At 42.8% G+C, this 19,314-nt stretch overlaps 1 protein-coding gene across 33 annotated transcripts in view; it reads right to left on the bottom strand.

Annotated features, from left to right (window-relative positions):
- Positions 1–3,167: 3,167 nt before the first annotated feature.
- HSPBAP1 (HSPB1 associated protein 1) overlaps positions 3,168–19,314 on the bottom strand; it is a 65,427-nt gene continuing 49,280 nt past the window's right edge. For 11 of the 33 annotated variants that reach the window (XM_084991020.1, XM_084991021.1, XM_005670166.4 and 8 more), the window contains 5 exons: positions 18,883–19,019; positions 12,622–12,793; positions 8,739–8,822; positions 4,144–4,254; positions 3,168–4,060 (listed from right to left, as the gene is read on the bottom strand). In XM_084991020.1, coding sequence (XP_084847146.1) covers positions 3,527–4,060; positions 4,144–4,254; positions 8,739–8,822; positions 12,622–12,793; positions 18,883–19,019 — 1,038 coding nt within the window. In that variant the 3' untranslated portion in view covers positions 3,168–3,526. Of the gene's footprint in view, positions 4,061–4,143; positions 4,314–8,738; positions 8,823–12,621; positions 12,794–18,882; positions 19,020–19,314 lie in introns of all 33 variants that reach the window. The other 22 variants (XM_084991033.1, XM_084991037.1, XM_084991031.1 and 19 more) reach the window with 6 other exon arrangements.

Below are 19,314 nucleotides of genomic sequence, written 5' to 3'. Positions count from 1 at the left end.
GTGTTCCATAAACCAATTAAGAATGAAAAAACCCGGTCAGATTCCTACCCAAAGCAGGGGCCAACTCTTCAACATCCTTGACGTCCTGTCACTTTGCCTCACATTGAAGAGACTCCATGGCAGGGAACTTTGTTCTTTACGAACCAGCCTCTGACATGTGGGACAGCTCCAGTCAGGGCTTTGGGACTGCAGTGATCTAGTTTGGGGGCCAGGTGAATTGTGCAGTGAAGCAGCCCTGTCTTCAGCTGGTCTCTTTTTAATGTTCCATTCATGGTTTTCTCATAAGTTCTTACAACTTCTGTTCATGGTCTTAGTTTTACCGAGTGGCAGGGTCGGGGCATGGGCTAATGGCTGCTACATCTTCAGTGTGAAATCCTTCTACTCTTGTTGAGATTAAAGGACTCTAAGGATATTCGTGTATTTTCCCTGGCAGCCTAGCTTTTGATGATTTTAAAGCTTTGCGCATAAGTGAATCAAAGGAATTAAGGAGTCATATTAGCTAGTTTGCTAACTCAGCATCTATTGGATGGTAGTGGAAAAGTTTCTTTTGTAATTTCCCCAGGTAAATGTCAAACTATTTATTGAGGGCCTAGCTTATACCAGCTAGTGAAATAGGTGCTTTCACATACAGTATTTATTTGCCCAAACATTCTTGTGAGGTAAGAATTACATCCCCATTTTAAAGTTAAGGAAACTAATGCTCTGAATATGAGAAGCTTCCCTGCCTGAGATCACCTGGGTAACAGCCCTCAGAGGCAGCAACTGAAGCTGGGTCTCTGTGTCATCAAGCCCCTTGCTCTTCCCACTACAGAACATGGCCTCTAGATTCATGTTACTGACTCAGGAACATCTCAGACACACTGTGAATTACCCTCATATTTTCTTGGCCTTGTCCCTTCTGGCTTGTGGTTTTCACGGTAGAGTTTATTTGAAGCTCTGTAGGCCAAGAGGCCAGAGGTATGGTTCTAGAGTGGTGCCCAGATATCTGACTTTTCGGCAAGCACCTCGGATGATTCTGATATCCCTAATATCCAGAGCTGCTTAGGACTTTCCTGGGTCTCTGGAGTTTTGCCTTTGTGGGCCCCTTAACTCTGTGAAAAGTATTAAAAATAGTACTTTGTTACTGCATTGGTATAAACATGAATGTAATCAAAGCTGGATTATACACCTTTTTAAAAATTTTTTAAGAAACTAAAACATTTTTTGCAGACCCTAAAATCTCAGGGACCCTAGCCACTGTGTAAGATATAGGTCGCCAAGCTAATACCTGTATACTGTAACTTTAGGCATAATGCTTCAATTCCTCTGGCCTCTGGAGAGTTAAAGTATTTGCTTAATAATCAATTTCACTACTCAGGCATGCTCATTGGAGACATACAAGATGAAATGGGATCCATCTTGGTAGCCGACAACCTCACTGTCTTTTCTCCCTCTCACACTCTGCTTGGCAGAGAGCCAGGATCTCTTGCTGCATCATAATCTCTAGCTCTATAAATATAGGAAATTATCTCCCAACATTTAGTATGCATTCATACCAATGGCTTACTCTCTCCCCAGGTCTCTGATGACAAAGGCTATTACTTCTAACTGAATTCAATACTCGGCCTCAGAACCGCATTCAAACTTTTATGACCCCATCTATCCTAAGACACATTTTATATCAGCTGCCCAATACTCATAGATATAACGGGGGAGCTTTATGAAATAGACTTACCCTGAAAAAATGTTATTCCTGGACAGGTTCACAAAATGCTGCTTACATTTACTCTCGAATTCACTGAAATTACCAATTCTAACATTTTTAAAAAATGCAGCTATCAAACAAACCTGATTTGATACCTTGCCCAAAGGGTCACAATCTACAATGTGAAAAGCAATGGTCAAGGGAGTAGGAAAGATTAAAAGAAAATGTCTGGGAGGGAGGGAGAGGGAGCTCTGGGTGAGGGAGGGCATAAACAATATCTGAAGAGAATGGTCTACTTCTGCAAAAGGGATTTGTCTACTACAGGTAAAGGGCATCTTACCTGAGTCACAACATCCTCTGCCTCAATAGTTTTGATAGCGTAGTGCCCAAGGTCTCCTTTCAAAAATGATCCGCTCATACAGTTAACGGCACTTACCATTTGCTTGACGATGGTCAAGGCTCTGCAAATACAGCAATAATCAAAACAAAGTCCAAACCCTCACGCATTGACATTCTCATTGGGAGATAATGATCACATAAATAAGTAGATAAATAGTGCTCAAATGCTGGTTAAGTGTTAACAGGGATTTTTTCCAGAACTTTCTTTTCCTGGTTACGTTCACCTCCCTCCTTTTCTCCCAGAAAGCACATACATTTTTTTGTGGCATATGGAAGTTCCCAGGCTAGGGGTCGAATCAGAGCTTCAGCTGCTGGCCTACACCACAGCCACAGCCATGCCAGATCTGAGCTGCGTCTGTAACCGATACCACAGCTCACAGCAACACCAGATCCCTAACCCGCTGAGCAAGGCCAGGGATCAAACCCGCAACCTCATGGTTACTAGTCAGATTCGTTTCTCCTGCGCCACGACAGGAACCCCCTAGAAAGCACATACTTCCTTTGGATTTTTTGATACCCTCAGTGAAGACTGAGAATCAGTCAATTCTTCTTAAAAGGTGACTTTGTGTATCTTTTCTGTCATGTTTGTTTCAATCAATAGTTACTGAGATCAATGTTTTCCTAATTTTAAAATTCTTACTCAGACAGTAATAATAATTATCCCCACAGCCTGCAAATGTAATGAGAGTGGGATCAATTTCACCAAAACGTGCTTTTAGTTAGTTTCAGGAGTCAGTCACAGCTGGCCCTTTTCATTCCCAGGGTTGGTCTTTCTAAATCTCAGTTCCTTCCACAAGGAGACCTCATATTTAACCCCCAACTGCTTTTCTCCTGATTGGTGTTCTGCACTGGTTGATAGGGGTTAACTAGTGAGAATTCTGCAGGTTTGAGAAGCGTGATCACTTCAGATCAAGGCGACAAACTCACCCAATAGATGGATTAGATCAAGAGTTAGCAAACTTTTACTATAAGGAGACATAGTGAGTTGCTTCAGATTTACAAGCCATGTAGTCTCTGTGGATACTTAATTCTGCCCCAGTAACCCTAACGTCACCACAGACGATCTGTAAATGAATGGCATGGCTGTGTTCCAATAAAACTTTATTTACAAAAACAAGCTGACCCCTGCTGGAGGCTGATGGAGAAACTATTTCCTGTTGAGAAACTAGGGGTTTGCATTTGAGATAGGCTGAAGGGATGAGATGGGAGAGGAAAGGCAAAGGCACTGAAGAAAGAGGTATACAAAGAAAACAAAGAGCCAAGTTGGCCAAAGAGTGATGTGTATGCAAGAAGGTGCCCACAGACTAAAATGTGACTAGGTAAGAACAGTACATGTATATGCATGTGCAAATTGACCTTTTCCTGTTCTATCTTTTGTTTTAAAATCCTATTATTTAAAAAACACTCTTAAAATATTATTTAAAAAGTCATTTTCTAGTAGAGTCACAAGCTTCTTCCTTGAATCAAAAGTTGTGCCACTATCCTGGTTACTTGTGGATTCACCAAGCAGTCCAGCAAGTCATCTGTAGAAATGAGTGTTTGGGAAGGGGCCACAGTACAACCTGCAGTGATTGGTTCCACAACTGCATCCTCACGTTCATTCATCATGCGCTGCCTTTTGGTATAATGCAGTTTTCCAAAATGTTTTCCATTTTTGCCAGCAGAGTCTTCACCATCGCTTTCAAATATGCCTCCTCTTTCTGAGGTTGGTTCTTGGGAACTTGGTGTCACAGGAACCAGATCAGGGCCGAAGGGACTTGCTGTCTCCTGTCTCACTGTTCCCGAAGTTAAGTTGTGGCTACCAGTTTGTTCTGCCTGCAGGTGGCTGTGCACATTTGATGCTTCATTTATCGTGTTCTCTCCATTTGTTCTCAGGCCTTGGGTTCCTGCTACCTTTGATGTTCGGTAATGATCCAAAAAAGCAGAAACGGCTCCATTCAGGTAGCGACAGTTGACTTCATGGGATGTTGCCTCAACCTAAGGAAAAAGATAAACCCTTGAAAATGGTTATTGGCACTTACATTAATTGGAGAACATGATGAAAGCCAGAAGGGGCCTACCTCAGTTGGGTTTAACCAAGCTCTGGTATTATGTGGATTCTCTGCAGTCTTCAGGGCACACACAAGCATGCGGGTAACGGCCTCCTCCACCCGGGCTTGGTGGTCCTCTTCCTTGGTTGAGGTTAAAAAACAAAGAAGACATATTTTTCATTTGTTTCTTTGTCTCACTGCTGAAAACAAAGAGTAGAGTCTCTTAATTACAAGTTCTGTCCTCTTATTAACATAAGATTTGTTATTAAAGGAATGACTACATTGCTGGCAGAGCACAATTTTTATGTATTCACTATCCTCTGCCATCTAGAAGGGTTGCAGAATATTTCGGCAACCAAATTTAAGTATGTATCCTGTCTCTAAGACATAGGTCTGAAGTGTGAACCACCTTGTGATTTTTTTTTTCCCGTATTTGCCATCCTCTGACATGTTTAAAGTTATTTTTTTAGGAGTTCCTGTGGTGGCTCAGTGGTTAATGAATCTGACTAGGAACCGTGAGGTTTCAGGTTCGATCCCTGGCCTCGCTCAGTGGGTTAAGGATCCGGCATTGCCGTGAGCTGTGGTGTAGGTCGCAGACGTGGCTTGGATCTGGCATTGCTGTGGCTCTGGCGTAAGCAGCGGCTACAGCTCCGATTCGACCCCTAGCCTGGGAACCTCCATATGCCGCGGGAGTGGCCCTGGAAAAGGCAAAAAGACAAAAAAAATATATATATGTATATAAATAAATATAAATATAAATATACAAAAAATATGTATAACCCTAACCCTAACCCTATGTATATTTATATTTATATTTATTTATATTTATTTATATACATATTTTTTTTTTGTCTTTTTGCCTTTTCCAGGGCCACTCCCGCGGCATATGGAGGTTCCCAGGCTATATATATATATATATTTTTTAAAGTATTACATACAAAGAAATCATCCCTAGTTTGATAAGCTAATTTTTTTAGGAATGTACAAAAATTATAATAAACACACTCTGCCAACAGAATGAGATGGCCAAACATCTAAATATGTTTTTTAAAGATACAGTAAGTATAAACTATTGCATTTTATTAAAATCAATAACTTTTGTTCATCAAAAGATACCATAAAGGAAAAAAACCCAAGCTAGATGTAACATGTAATTGATGAGATGAATATGCAGAATATATAAAGAATCTATACACATCAATAAGACAAATGACCCAATAATTTTAAAACACGAAGACAAACATTTCAAAAAAAGATGGTATGGCCAATTAACACATGAAAATAAGCTTAACCTCATTAATAATCAGGGAAATGTAAATCGAGAAACCCACAAAACTGTCAAAAGAGAGTCTGATAATTCCAAATGGTGGAGAAATGTGCATTATAGTAGATGTGCAAACTGACAGAGCCATTTGGAAAACATGTTGGCATTATCCCATAAAACTGAGTATTGATACCCCATAGACCAGCAATCCCACTCCTAGATATATACATACTCTCTCGAGAAACTCCTGCACATGCATATAAGAATCTTCTAATTATAAAAGCGGAAAAAATGGAAACTTAATTATCCATCAAGAGATGAGTGAACCAATAAATTGTAGTACATCAACTCAAGAGGGTATTACCCCACAGTGATAATGACAAGCTACATGTGACAACACTGATGAATCTTAGGAACACAACATTAAATTAAAAAAAAAAAAAAAAGCATGAAGTTCCTATTGTGGCTGAACAGAAATGAATCTGACCAGGATCCACAAGGATCCCCGGCCTTGCTCAGTGGGTTAAGGATCCGGCATTGCTGTGAGCTGTGGTGTAAGCTGGCAGCTGTAGCTTCAATTAGACCCCTAGCCTGGGAACCTTCATGTGCTGTCGGTGCAGCCCTAAAAAGACAAAAATAAAATAAAATAATAAAGTAAAAAAAAAAAAATTTAAAAAGCAAATACCCAAGATGAGGCACTACTTCACACCAGGATGGCTATAATAAAAAAGGCTGATAACAATAAGTGTTGGTAAATGCAGAGAAATCAGAACTTTTGTACACTGTTGGGAATGTAAACGGAGCAGCTGCTTTGGAAAACAGCCTGGCAATTCCCTAGAAGGTGAATGTAGAATTACCAGACGGTTGATTGTATAAATCAGGTTGGTTAGGTTACAGTGACCCACTGCATAGTCAAACACTAGATGTTGCTGTGAAGACCTTTTGTAGATAGGATTAACATTTATAATCAGCTGACTTTAAGAAAAGGAGATTATCCTCAATAATGCTGACTTCAATCAGTTCAAAGGCTTTAAGAGCAAAATTTAAGGTTTCTTAAAAGAGAAGGGATTCTTTTTTTTTTTCTCTTTTTTTCTTTTTAGGGCTGTACTCGCAGCATATGGAAGTCCAAGCTAGGGGTCTAATCAGAGCTGCAGCTGCCGGTCTACACCACAGCAACGCCAGATCCAAATCGTGTCTGTGACCTACACCACAGCTCATAGTAACGCCAGACCAGGGATTGAACCTGCATCCTCACAGATACTAGTCAGATTCGTTTCCACTGTGCCACCGCGGGGACTCCTGGAGAAGGGACTCTGCCTCAAGATTTTAACAGAAAACCTAGGTGAGTTTCCAGCCTGTCATACTGTCTTATATATTTTAGACTCCAGACTGCAACTTCAACTCTGGTCTGAATTTCCATTTCTACTGGCCTGTCTAGGCTAATATACCATATATGACCCAGCAATTCCACTTTTCAGTATACAACCAAGAGAAATGAAAGCGTACGGCCACACAGAAACTTGTGCACAAATTTAACAGTCCATTATTCATAACAGCCAAACGCAGACTCAACCCAGTGTCCATCAACTGATTAGTAGAAAAACAAAACGTGGTATATCTATACAATAAAATATTTTTTAGCCATTAAAAAAGGAAAGAAGTACTAATACATACTATTATATGGATGATTCTTGAAAACATTATGCTGATTGAAAGATGCTAGCCTTAAAGGGTATCCCCTTCAAATATTTAAAAAGAAAAAAATACTCTGTATGGTGTTAGAAGCAATGGGTATGGTTACAAGAAGGCAGATGACATCTCCACAGAGGAATGAGCTACCTTGGGAAGCGAAGCACCTGTCAAGGCTATTACAGATGTGACTTTGGAAGTGGACTCCATGGACTCTATTGTGACATTTGCTTTGACTTCAGTTCAGCATGTGGCGAGCAGAAATTTCTAACTGTGAGTCTACTGATCTCCTGTCACACCTCTCACCCAAGGGTTAACACTCTTTTCTAAGGCCACACAATAGAGCTTCCTGTCACAGTATTCCTGATGCTCCCCCTGTGCCAAAGCCCTTCCCACTACCAAAGGATAAGAAAAGCCTGATTGAGGGGAGGATGCTGCAGCCAAAGAGAGGAGAGAGACGCAATCAAGACTTTGGGTACAGGAAAGGAGGGATGCATTCAAGGCCTCAGATTAATGAGGACATGGCTGCCATCAAAGCCTTTGGTTAAAGAACGCACAGATGCAATGAAGCCTTAAGTTGAAGAGACAGACTTGAGCCATAATGGTAACTTTTTTTTTTTGCTTTTTAGGGCACGTGTGGCATAGGGAAGTTCCCAGGCCAGGGGTCTAATCAGACCTCCAGCTGCCAGCCTACGCCACAACCACAGCAACATGGGATCCACGCCCCGTCTGTGACCTACACCACGGCTCTCAGCAATGCTGGATCCTTCACCCACTGAGAGAGGCCAGGGATCAAACCTGTGTCCTCATGGCTATTAGATTCATTTCCACTGCACCACAATGGGAACTCCCAATGGTAACCATTCTAATTATCAAGTAAAGCAGGCAACCAGGATTGAGCTTAGCACAATGAAGGGGAAAAGCCTTTGGCAGAAATGTAATGAGAAGAACCTAGCACTGAAAAACTGCTCTGAGAAAATGTGTAAGTCAGGTCTGAGAATTCCTCAATTAGTAGTGAGGACCCTGAACCAAGAAGATATTTCCAGCCCAGACAGTGTGAGAAGGGACTGCAATGTGGGACATATGCAACAGGTCCAGCCAGGCCTAACACAATTCTCCTAACAACACTGGTCAAGGGAAAAGAGCTGGCACACTAACATCAGGGCCTATGAAGTGCTCTTCAAAGAAAGAAAATGGTGTGTCACAAAAATCCTGTTTCCAACCTCACCATCCATCAACACAGCACAGAAGAAAGCAGCAGGGATCAGGAGTTCCCGTCGTGGTGTAGCGGAAACAAATCCGACTAGGAACCATGAGGTTGCAGGTTCGATCCCTGGCCTTGCTTGGTGGGTTAAGGATCCGGTGTGGACATGAGCTGTGGTGTAGGTTGCAGAGGCGGCTCGGATCCGGCATTGCTGTGGCTGTGGTGTAGGCCAGTAGCAACAGCTCTGATTAGACCCCTAGCTTGGGAACCTCCATATGTAGCAGGTGCGCCCCATAAAGGCAAAAAAGACACACACACACACACACACACACACGAGAGATCAAAGTAAAAACAAAAGCAAAACTAATACTGGAGTGTTGGTTAAAATTAATCATCAAGTTCTACAGACAGGTGCTATATATCTTAAAAACAGGGAGATTACATTTTTTTTAGGAAAAAAAAAAGTACCAGTTCAATCCATGAGTTTATACTGACAGTGACACGATCAATGGATTCCACATAATGCCACCAGTGTCTAGGAACAAACAGAACCTGAAACCCAAACAAAAAATGGTTAGCACAAGAACAGGATATTTTATTTTTATGTGAGAATCAGACCTTGATTGAAGCTGCTAGGAAAGAGAATGAATACAAAAGAGTTTATAGCAATATTGCAATAGGTAAGAGAAATGAAAAAAAAAAAAAAAAACAAAACCCACAATCCATTTATTTTTAATTAACAAGTTTCCATGTTCCACAAGGATATTACCAGCTTCTCTAGTCTCTACTCTCCTTAATCCTGGATGTTCTCCATCTGCATCCATATCTTAGTAAAGGATTCTGAAACTGTAATTTTTCTCCCTTTCCATCACAAAATATTTTTATGTGTTCTGAGAATGGATAGATAAAAAAATACAGGCCATAGTTTCTGCCTTCTCACAGTGTAAAATTACACCGATGAAAAAATAATATAAAGAGGAGTTCCTGCTGTGGCGCAACGGGATTGGTCGTGTCTTGGGAGCACTGGGACACAGGTTTGCTCTCCGGCCTGGCCAAGTGGGTTAAGGATCCAGTGTTGCCACAGTTGCAGCTTAGGTAGAAACCACAGCTTGGATCTGATCCCTGGCCTGGGACCTCCATATGCTGTGGGATGGCCAAAAATATAAAGAAAAAAATATATATATAGAAAGGAAGCATTATATTTAAGTATATAAGGAGTAAATCCGCAGAGTGGATACTGGTGCCAGAGAACTTCAGAGATGGGAGAAGCAGCATAGACTAGGGAGTCAGGGGCAAACTGGATGGAGGAAGTGTGATGGAACCAGGATCAGGAGAGAAGGAGGACGTGCCAGGAGGGAGAAGTGGGCAAGCGAGGTGGCACCGTGGAGGGGCAGCCAGCAGACCAGTCTTACTACTGCACAAGGAGTAATGGGAAATAAAGTGAATTCCGAATAAACTATCTAGATTTTATCCTATAGGTATTCTTAGTTGCTGAGAAGTTTTGAGTATGGGGATGGTTAAAAGAGTGACATCATAGGAAAATCTGGGAAGGACAGAGTCTTGCAATGGTCCAATCACTAAACTAAATGTTAAGATTTAAATAGGAAGGGGCTCCACTGTGGCTCAGGGGCATAAGGACCTGATGTCTCTATGACAATGCGGGTTCAATCCCTGGCCTGGCTCCGTGGGGGTAAGGATCTGCTGTTGCCACATGCTGTGTCATAGGTGTGGCCATAAAGTAAAAAAAGGGGAAAAAAAGATTTAAATAGGAACATCCAGGAAACAAAAGCAGTGGGCAGATTCAGTACGTGTTGTACTTGTCTAGACTTAGATTTCCTAGGAAGGCTGAGCAGAGGAGGTGGAGAGGACCTCAATTTTCAGATTTAGGAAAATGGCACTTGCTCTGGACAAGGAGATGGGAAGAGAGATCCTTTTAGGAGAAGGGGCACTAAAAACAGCCACTTTGGCCACTGGATTTAGTCATTAGGAGGTCACAGATGTCCTGTCACAAAGTATACTTTCAGTAAAGTGGTGAGAGAGAGAGAGCCAGGTTATCGTGAATTCAGGAATGAGCATGATGTAAGGAAAACTAATACAATGGACAGAAACAGTCACATCTAGCTATTAAAATAGAAGGAAAAAAAGACTTAGCAGAACCTTTCCCTTTACACTGAACGGCCACAGTGAAGATGATTATGATGAGGAGGATAATGGAAAATAACACACCGTGGTGAGGATGGGAAGAAACTCACACATTGCTGGTGGAAATTTAAGGTGGTACAGCTGCTGTGGAAAAGTTTGGCAATTCCCCCAAAGTTAAACGACACAGTTATCCCATGACCTAGCAATTCCACTCCTTCCTGTATGTCCTAGCAAACTGAAAACATATGCTCATACAAAAACGTGTACACAAATATCCACAGCAGCATTATTTATAATAAACAAAAAGTGGAAACAACCCAAATATCCATCAGCTATTCAATGGATAAATAAAATGCATATCCACAGAAAGGAATATACTCAGCCATAAAAAGGAATGAAGTACTGATAACATTCTATAGCATGGGGGAATCTGGAGGATATTACACTTCACGAAAGACATCAGACATGAAAGACCACAGACTGTACAATTAAATTTATGTGAGGGAGTTTTCGCTGTGGCGCAGTGGAAATGCATCCAAATAGTAACCATGAGGTTGCAAGTTCGATCCTTGGCCTCGCTCAGTGGGTTAAGGATCTGACGCTGGCATGAGCTGAGGTGTAGGTTGCAGAAGAGGCTTGGATCCCGTGTTGCTGTGGCTGTGGGGTAGGCTGGCAGCTGTAGCTCCGACTGGACCCCTAGCCCGGGAACTTCCATATGCCATTTTTTAGGGTGTGGTCCTAAAAAAAGACAAAAGAACCCCTACAACTTATGTGAAATGTCCAGAACGGATAAATCTATACAGAAAGGAAGTAAAGAAGTAGCTGTCAGGACATGGGATGGGTGAATGGGGAGTGACTGCTCATGGGTTGAGGCAATTGAGGCCAACTGTTTGAGCTAGAACGCTTGCAAATAAAGGAAGCAGGAAGAAAGCCAATAAGAAGGGAGCAAAGAGAAGAGGGATAATCGAGGGAATAAAATCTAAAGAGACTATGAAAATCTTACAAATTGTAAATAAAATATCAGACAGCAAAGGCCAGTGTTGTAAGGGTAATTTTCCCCACTGGGTTGCAGTACTTAGTACTAAATCTTTGGAAATGTTTCAGAGACAAGTCAGTTCCAAAAGTAACACACATCCTTCCTTAAAAGCAAATTATTCTCAACAAATATTATATGTTTTGGAGTTCCCGTCATGGCGCAGTGGTTAACGAATCCGACTAGGAACCATGAGGTTGAGGGGTTCGATCCCTGGCCTTGCTCAGTGGGTTAAGGATCTGGCGTTGCCGTGAGCTGTGGTGTAGGCTGCAGACACGGCTCAGATCCCTTGTAGCTGTGGCTCTGGTGTAGGCCAGTGGCTACAGCTCCGATTCGACCCCTAGCCTGGGAGCCGCCACATGCCATGGGAGTGGCCCTAGAAAAGGCAAAAAGAGAAAAAACAAAACAAAACAAATGTTCTATATGTGGAATCTAAAAAAAATACGAATGAATCTATATACAAACAGAAACAGCCTCAAACACAGGAAAAAAATTATGGTTCAACAAAAGGGAAATGGAAGAGGGGGAGGAATATATTAGGAATATGGGATTAAAAGACATAAACGATTACACATAAACTAGATAAGCAGGAAGGATTTACTATTAGCACAGGGAACTATATTCAATATCTTAAACTGTAATGGAAAACAATCTGAAAAAATATATCTGTATAACTGACTCACTTTGCTATACACCTGAAACTAACATAATATTGTGAATTAACTATACTTCAATTAAAAAAAAAAACCCTCCCCAACACAAAATCATTCTCAGTTCATTCTGCTTCTGTTGGCCCACTAACTGGATGTATTTGAATCTGTATTTGTGTGTCTGGATAATAATGTTCCAGAAGTGAAAATAAATGTTCCAGAGGTGCTCAAGTACTCATGTCTTGACACTTTCTCTGAACCTGAATAAAAATAACTGAGCTTTTGGATCTTCCTCTACAGTCCATTCTCCTCTTCACCAGCAGGGGGAGCTGTGTTCCCTCTTCCCATCTCCCTTCTTGAAGTGTGCGAAGCCTCCAACTGGGGAAGCTACTTTTCAGTAGCAAAGCAGCAGGGAAGGAACCATTCTTCTTTGTAGTGGCAGGGAGGCATGTGGCCTAAGGATCTCAAAGAAGCCACGGCCGAGGTGTTCACTGACAGGTCACCAATATTTTAAAGCTCTCATTACCTGTCCTGGGCTCAGTGTAACCATATGCCTTCGAGCTTTCTGGAACTGAGGGAAACGTTTTAAATCAGGATTGACAACATTAATTTTGCTGAACACACTAGATTCTTCATAAGGGATTCTAGTCGGATAAAGAAAAGGAGTATCTTCAGGAGGAAAGAGATGCCATCTTTTCCTAAATTAAAAAAATAAGATACAAGTTGTTAGTACTCTAAACTGGAGATAAAACATGTAAGAAGGCAGCAGCTAAATGTTCATTTTCCTTCAATCCATAAAGGACCACCTCAGGGGTCACCAGGCCCATCTCGCACCCAGTATCTCCTGTGCAGACACACACCTGGTGGAGATGGGACAGCCACTAGTGCGTATCACACGATGCCCTGAGTAGTCCCTTTGCAGGGATAGGATCTTGTTTGTAAGATCATTCTTTCTCATCTCAAAGTCAGCCGCCTCATAAACTGTTTCTATCCCTGAGTCTAGATCTACCCAGAACAATCATTCTTTCAAATCTCTATATTCCTTTTTTTTTTTTTTTTTTTTTTTTTTTTGCTTTTTAGGGCCGCATCCGTGGCTTACGGAAGTTCCTAGGCTAGGGATCTAATTGGAGCTGCAGCTGCCAGATTATGCCACAACAACAGCAATGCTGGATCCGAGCCATGTCTGCGATCTACACTCTAGCTCACAGCAAGGCTGGATCCCCAACCCATTGTGCAAGGCCAGGGGTCGAACCCACATCCTCTTGGATACCAGCTGGGCTTGTTATCACTGAGCCACAATGGGAACTCCCAAATCTCTGTATTCTTATTTTATCCAGAGTAACCACTCACGCTTCTATCCACTAGTTTCCAAACTTCTGCTGTTTGGGTCATAAATTACTTACGTTAAACATTTGTTAATCCATTCAGAGAGAGAAATGCACAAATGATGGATGCACATAACTAAAAAGTAGTAAAATATAGGAATTTTCAAAAACTGTAAAATGTTTCAGCAATTAAAACATTTTTTGAAAAGTGCAAGCCATAAATCTTAACTCACAAAACACTAGATACACCAATACTCTGAGCCAAGAGGGAGGATGTCTGAGGCAAAAGAGGGGAGAAGTGTAAAAAAAGAAGAGGCACACACAGACAGAAATAAATAGCTCGGGGAGGGGAGGAGAGAAGGAACCCAGATCTGAGGCAAGCTCTAAAGCCCTCTAGTGACCCCTTACAGTTACAGCAGGCCTGTCATATCCTTTCAAAAGATGTCCTTTAAAAATAGCTGACTGCTGTTCTCAAACTAGGAAGTACACACTAAAATCTTCTTTTGCCTTAGAGATGATAAAACTGCTTCATTCCACTGGACCTATGGCTCGTTTGGGAGAATTTTTAGCATTTAGTATATTTGGAATGATAGAGCTAACAGGACTCTTAAGAGGTCAACTCATCTCAACGTTTAAAGACGTGGAAGAGGGAGCCAGGGTTGGCTCGGTGTTGTTCACTGGGCTTGTGTTAGCGGTGGACCCAGTCTCAGGTCACAGATCTCCAAACCTCTACACCATAGCTGTGTTTCCCAAAGGAATAGCCATGATGATAACATCCCATACAATTTGCTTGGCTTGGCTTAAAATGTAATATATATGCATCCTTGCCTGGTTAATCAGAAAAGATAATCAATCACCATGTGCTCCAAAAACCTCTCATGGCCTGATGCTGAAAGAACAGAGAATAAGCAGTATTTGCCTGGGCATTGAGATCTTCTGGCTTAGAGTTCCCATTGTGGCTCCGTGGGTTAAGAACCCGACCTAGCGTCTGTGAGGATGCAGGTTCAATGCCTGGTCTCGCTCAGTAGGTTAAAGACCCAGTGTTGACGCGAGCTGTGGCCTAAGTCACAGATGCAGCTCGGATCCCGAGTTGCTGTGGCTGTAGTAGCATAGGCCAGCATGTGCAGATCCGATCCGGCTCCTGGCCCAGGAACTTCCATGTGCCTCAGGTGCGGCTGTAAAAATGAAAAAGAAAAGAGACCCTAAGGCTCCATCCAGCCTTTCCCCCCAGACCCTCTGTCTCCAATGCACAACTCACATGGAGGACTCCCAGGGACCTCTATACACCCTAGGCTTTCCGAGGGCTCTCACGCTAGTCCCTCTGCTCCTCCCACCCGTGTCACCTACCCCTCAAAGCCCATCTCAAAAGGCAGCTTCTCTCTGAAACCTTCCCTAATCTCTCCTAAGAACGTAAGTTCTCTCTCCTACTTTTCAGTTTTGTGGCTCTAGGAAACCCTTCTCAAGGGTGTGTTCATTCTGCCTATGTATATTTCACAGAAATCTGTGGGCTTGCCCGCACTCTAACTGTACGTCCCTCAGGGCAGAGAGGTGTCTTATTCATGTACCTCTGTTCCCACTGTAACACATGGTACCTGCAAGACAGGATACTCAGTGAGTATTTACTGAATAGTTATTTATTACTCCAGTGTTATATGAGGCCAGAAAATATGGTCTATTTCAAATTAAAATAAAGCTATATTAATTTTGCATCATAGAAAGAACCTAGGTATTTTTTGGTGATGTTTTTCCAACTGCATTTCTTCGGCTTGTTTCCCAATTCAGAACACATGGAAAGCACTATTTAAAAGGATGCCCTCTCTAATGAAGTCTAAGATTCAGACTATTAACTCCAAAAAGGCGGGACCAGGCATACTTGATCCACTGGTGCATCCATCGTCATAATAATGCACCTAGATGGTCTGGGCTGTTTATTAAAGAGCCGATGAATCAAGGAGGACCTACCTCATGCCCTTTTACAGTTTTCAAAGTATTTCACAAAGTATTTCACACAGTTCAAGACAGCAGCAGAGGAAGGGCCTGGACTTAGCTCCTCCTACAGACACAACAAATACATGCCTACATATAGATCAATTTCCTCTGAAAAGAACCTGAGATCTAGCTGAGCACCTGCTCCACAACAAAGAAGAAAAAGGACTAACTACATCAAGATGGTATGAGAGGCAGAGAGATGCTCCTGCCAAAACCCCCACCACTGGCAAGGTGGCACACAACAGCGAGGGACCTCACCACACAGGTGCTTTCTCCTAGAGTTGGCACCTCAGTTCAGGAGCCTCGGCCCCTGGGACCTACACCGCACAGATGAGCCCCCAAACACCTGGCTTAGAAAACTAACAGGGCAGGAGTTCCCGTCGTGGTGCAGCGGAAATGAATCCGACTAGGAATCATGAGGTCACGGGTTCAATCTCTGGCCTCCACCAGTGGGTTAAGGATCCGGCGTTGCCGTGAGCTGTGGTGTAGGTTGCAGATGCGGCTTGGATCCTACGTTGCTGTGGCTCTGGCATAGGCTGGCGGCTACAGCTCCGATTCGACCCCTCCATGTGCCGCAGGTGCGGCCCAAGAAAAGACCAAAAAAAAAAAAAAAAAAAAAAAGAGAACTAACAGGGCAGATGTTAGTTCCCAAACTGCTATAGGAAATAGACTCCCCTCTCAAAGGGCTGGTATATGATCTCACTTGTCTCAAAACCCAGCAAATTAACAGCAGTTTGGAAAGTGCTGAGAGTATATGTGAAGGAACATCATTTAGAATCTGAACGTATCCACCGAAGGGGCAGGGGATGGTAGAAATGCTCCCAGGAGATGGAAGAACTGGCAGATGCCATTGCTATGCTCCCCACCTAACCTGCGTGCACAAGTGGACAAGCTTGGGCTTGAGGGTGAGCAGCTGTGGTCCTACCTTGCTTTAAGGCTGAAGCCAGAGAGCTCCAGTGACTACAGCACCTCCCCATCCCTGGTGGGGGCAGGTGGACACAAATGGTCCCAGCATTCTTCTGCTCCATGGCTAAAGTCTGTAAGGGTGGAAGGCTGCAACACACCCCTGTCCCCTGGCTGGAGCTGGCAAACATGAGCAGTCAGAATATTCTTCTGCTCCCAGACTAAATAAAGTCAACATGCATGCACACAGAAGGCACTCTCTTGCTGCACTGCTGAGCCTATGGGCACGAGCAGTCATTTTCCTGCTGCCCTCCTGAAACAAGAGAGCAAGCCCCACTCTACAGCTACCTAGCTAAAGCAAGCAGGTGTGTGCAATATACACAGGGGACACCTCTTGACTGTATGATTCTGGTGGCCAAGGGGGCTGGTGATTCTGAGCTCCATAGGACTATAATGATTGGAAAAGACAGTTCTTGGCAGGTCATCTCAGTGGGTTAAGGATCCAGTGTTGCCGTGAGCTATGGTATAGGTCACAGACATGGCTCGGATCCCACATGGCTGTGGTTGTGGCATAGGCCAGCAGCTGCAACTCCGATTTGACCCCTAGCCTGGGAAGTTCCATATGCCATAGGTGCAGCCCTAAAAACCAAAAAAAAAAAAAAAAAGAGAGAGAGAGAGAGAGAGAGAGAGAGAGAGAGAGAGAGAGAACCATCATATGATGCATGATGCAGCAATTCTACTTCTGGGTATTTATCTGAAAAAAAAAGATAAAAACACTAATACAAAAGGATTCATGCCCCCTCCCATGTTCATTGCAGCACTATTTACAATAGCTAATATGTAGAAGCAACCTAAGTGTCCACCGACAGACAAATGGATAAAGAAGACGTGGTGTGTATACACAAACACACACGTACATACATACAATGGAACATTACTCAGCCATGAAAAAGAATGAAATTCTGTCATTTGTGATAATGTGGATGATCTAGAGGGTATTCTACTAAGTGAAATAAGTCAGACAAGAAAGACAAATACCATATGATTTCAGTTATGTGTGAAATCTAAAAAACAAACAAACAAAATGGAAACACACTCACAGAGTACAAATTGGTGATTTCTAGAGGAGAGAAGGTAGGAGGAGGAGGTCAAGGGGATTTAGAGGTACAAGCTTCCAGCTATAAAATAAATAAATCATGAGGATGTTTGTGGAGCATAGGGAATATAGGTAATAATACTATAAAACCTGTATGGTGACAAATGGTAACTAGACTTATGGTGGTCATTTCACAATGTATAAAAATATCCAATTACTATGTTGTACACTTGAAACTAATATAATTATAATCCAATTAAACAATAATCCAATTTAAAAAATCCAAAAACCCCGAAACACTTTGCATATGTAATCTATCTACCTACTTATTTACTATTTCTCTTAAGGATCCAGTCACAATCCTTTTTAAGTATCTGAGAACTTAGACATGGTCATTTCTGCTTTTCCCTCTGTGCTGTTCTGTAAATGGCCTGAAAGGCCAGAAGAGGAGACTGGGACATTGTTAACTAGGGGAAAATAAGGCTGCACATACAACATCCTAAGTACATCCTCAAGTGACAGAAACAAACTCACATAACTCCTGGAATCAAAAGTATTGGCTGCTTCAGCCCTTAGGTCCCTTAGGGCCCAGAGGCAGATGGAGATAAAAACTTACCCAAGGTAATACGATCCTGCATTATGTCAACATGGAGGCACAAATTAAATTTTAGAGTTGAAAGGAGCCATAAATACCATCTGTTCCAATAGTTCTCAAACCAGGCTCCCTGGCATCCCCTCAGGGGCTTGCAGGTAAGTAGCAAAGGCTTTTCTTTTCAACAAACTGCTCTGTTCTATTTTATTTAGGTATGAAGAGAGGGTGTTTCTGTTTTATCTTTTTTTTTTTTTTTTTTTTTGCGCTATTTCTTGGGCCGCTCCCGCGGCATATGGAGGTTCCCAGGCTAGGGGTTGAATCGGAGCTGTAGCCACCGGCCTACGCCAGAGCCACAGCAACGCGGGATCCGAGCCGCGTCTGCAACCTACACCACAGCTCATGGCAACGCCGGATCGTTAACCCACTGAGCAAGGGCAGGGACCGATCCCGCAACCTCATGGTTCCTAGTTGGATTCGTTAACCACTGCGCCACGACGGGAACTCCAGGGTGTTTCTGTTTTAAAATAAAACTTTGAACACTACTCACAGACTCTTACATTACAGAGCTAGGCAGACAACAGTCTAGCTGAACTGAGAGTGGACTCCTAGCGTGTTAGGATCTGCTTTCTGAGAGTAATCCTGATCATGGCTAAGACACAGTACACAGAAACCACCATCTAAACTGTTCCCCTTACTTTCTAGAGAAGGGTCTGGGCCAGAGGTAAAGAGATCTGCCCTGTCATGAGACAGACTGACGGGATGGAGCAGGGTGCCTTGCCACCTACCAGGTACTCATTCCTCTGCCTGTGCAACACACTCACACACACACACACACACACACTCTCTCTCTCTGTCATGCATGCACACGCACATGCGCATTACCTTCCTTGTACCTGGAATACTAGGTTGCAACCATAGGTGTCCAAATGACAGGGTGTATGGGCCCCCATGGAGCCGATCCACAATGTACTTTGCTGTCCATTTCTTCCAGGAAACCCGAAGTCAGACCATTTCACGTCCTGTTTTGAAAATAAAGTCACAGCCCATCAAGAACAACCAACTCTGCAGTATAGCAGTGTTACACGGTGCACATCCGGTGTGGGGCACCTGGAACACTTTCTTACAGAAAATGCTATAGTTGGAAGAGGTTAGGTTTCCAGAGCAAATCAAGCAGTGTTTTTAGGAGTTCCTGTCATGGTTCAGCAGAAACGAAACCGACCAGTATCCATGAGGATGTGGGTTTGATCCCTGGCCTCGCTCAGTGGGTCAAGGATCCAGCATTGCTGTGAGCTGCTGTGTACGTTGCAGACACAG

Source organism: Sus scrofa, chromosome 13, assembly GCF_054392235.1.
Source record: "Sus scrofa isolate SSC_HxYL_T2T_F1_AM1 chromosome 13, Sscrofa_HxYL_maternal_Yorkshire_Landrace_v2.0, whole genome shotgun sequence".
Lineage (NCBI taxonomy): Eukaryota > Metazoa > Chordata > Mammalia > Artiodactyla > Suidae > Sus > Sus scrofa.
Note: the sequence above shows the minus strand (reverse complement) of the source record. Positions and strands in the feature narration are given on the sequence as shown.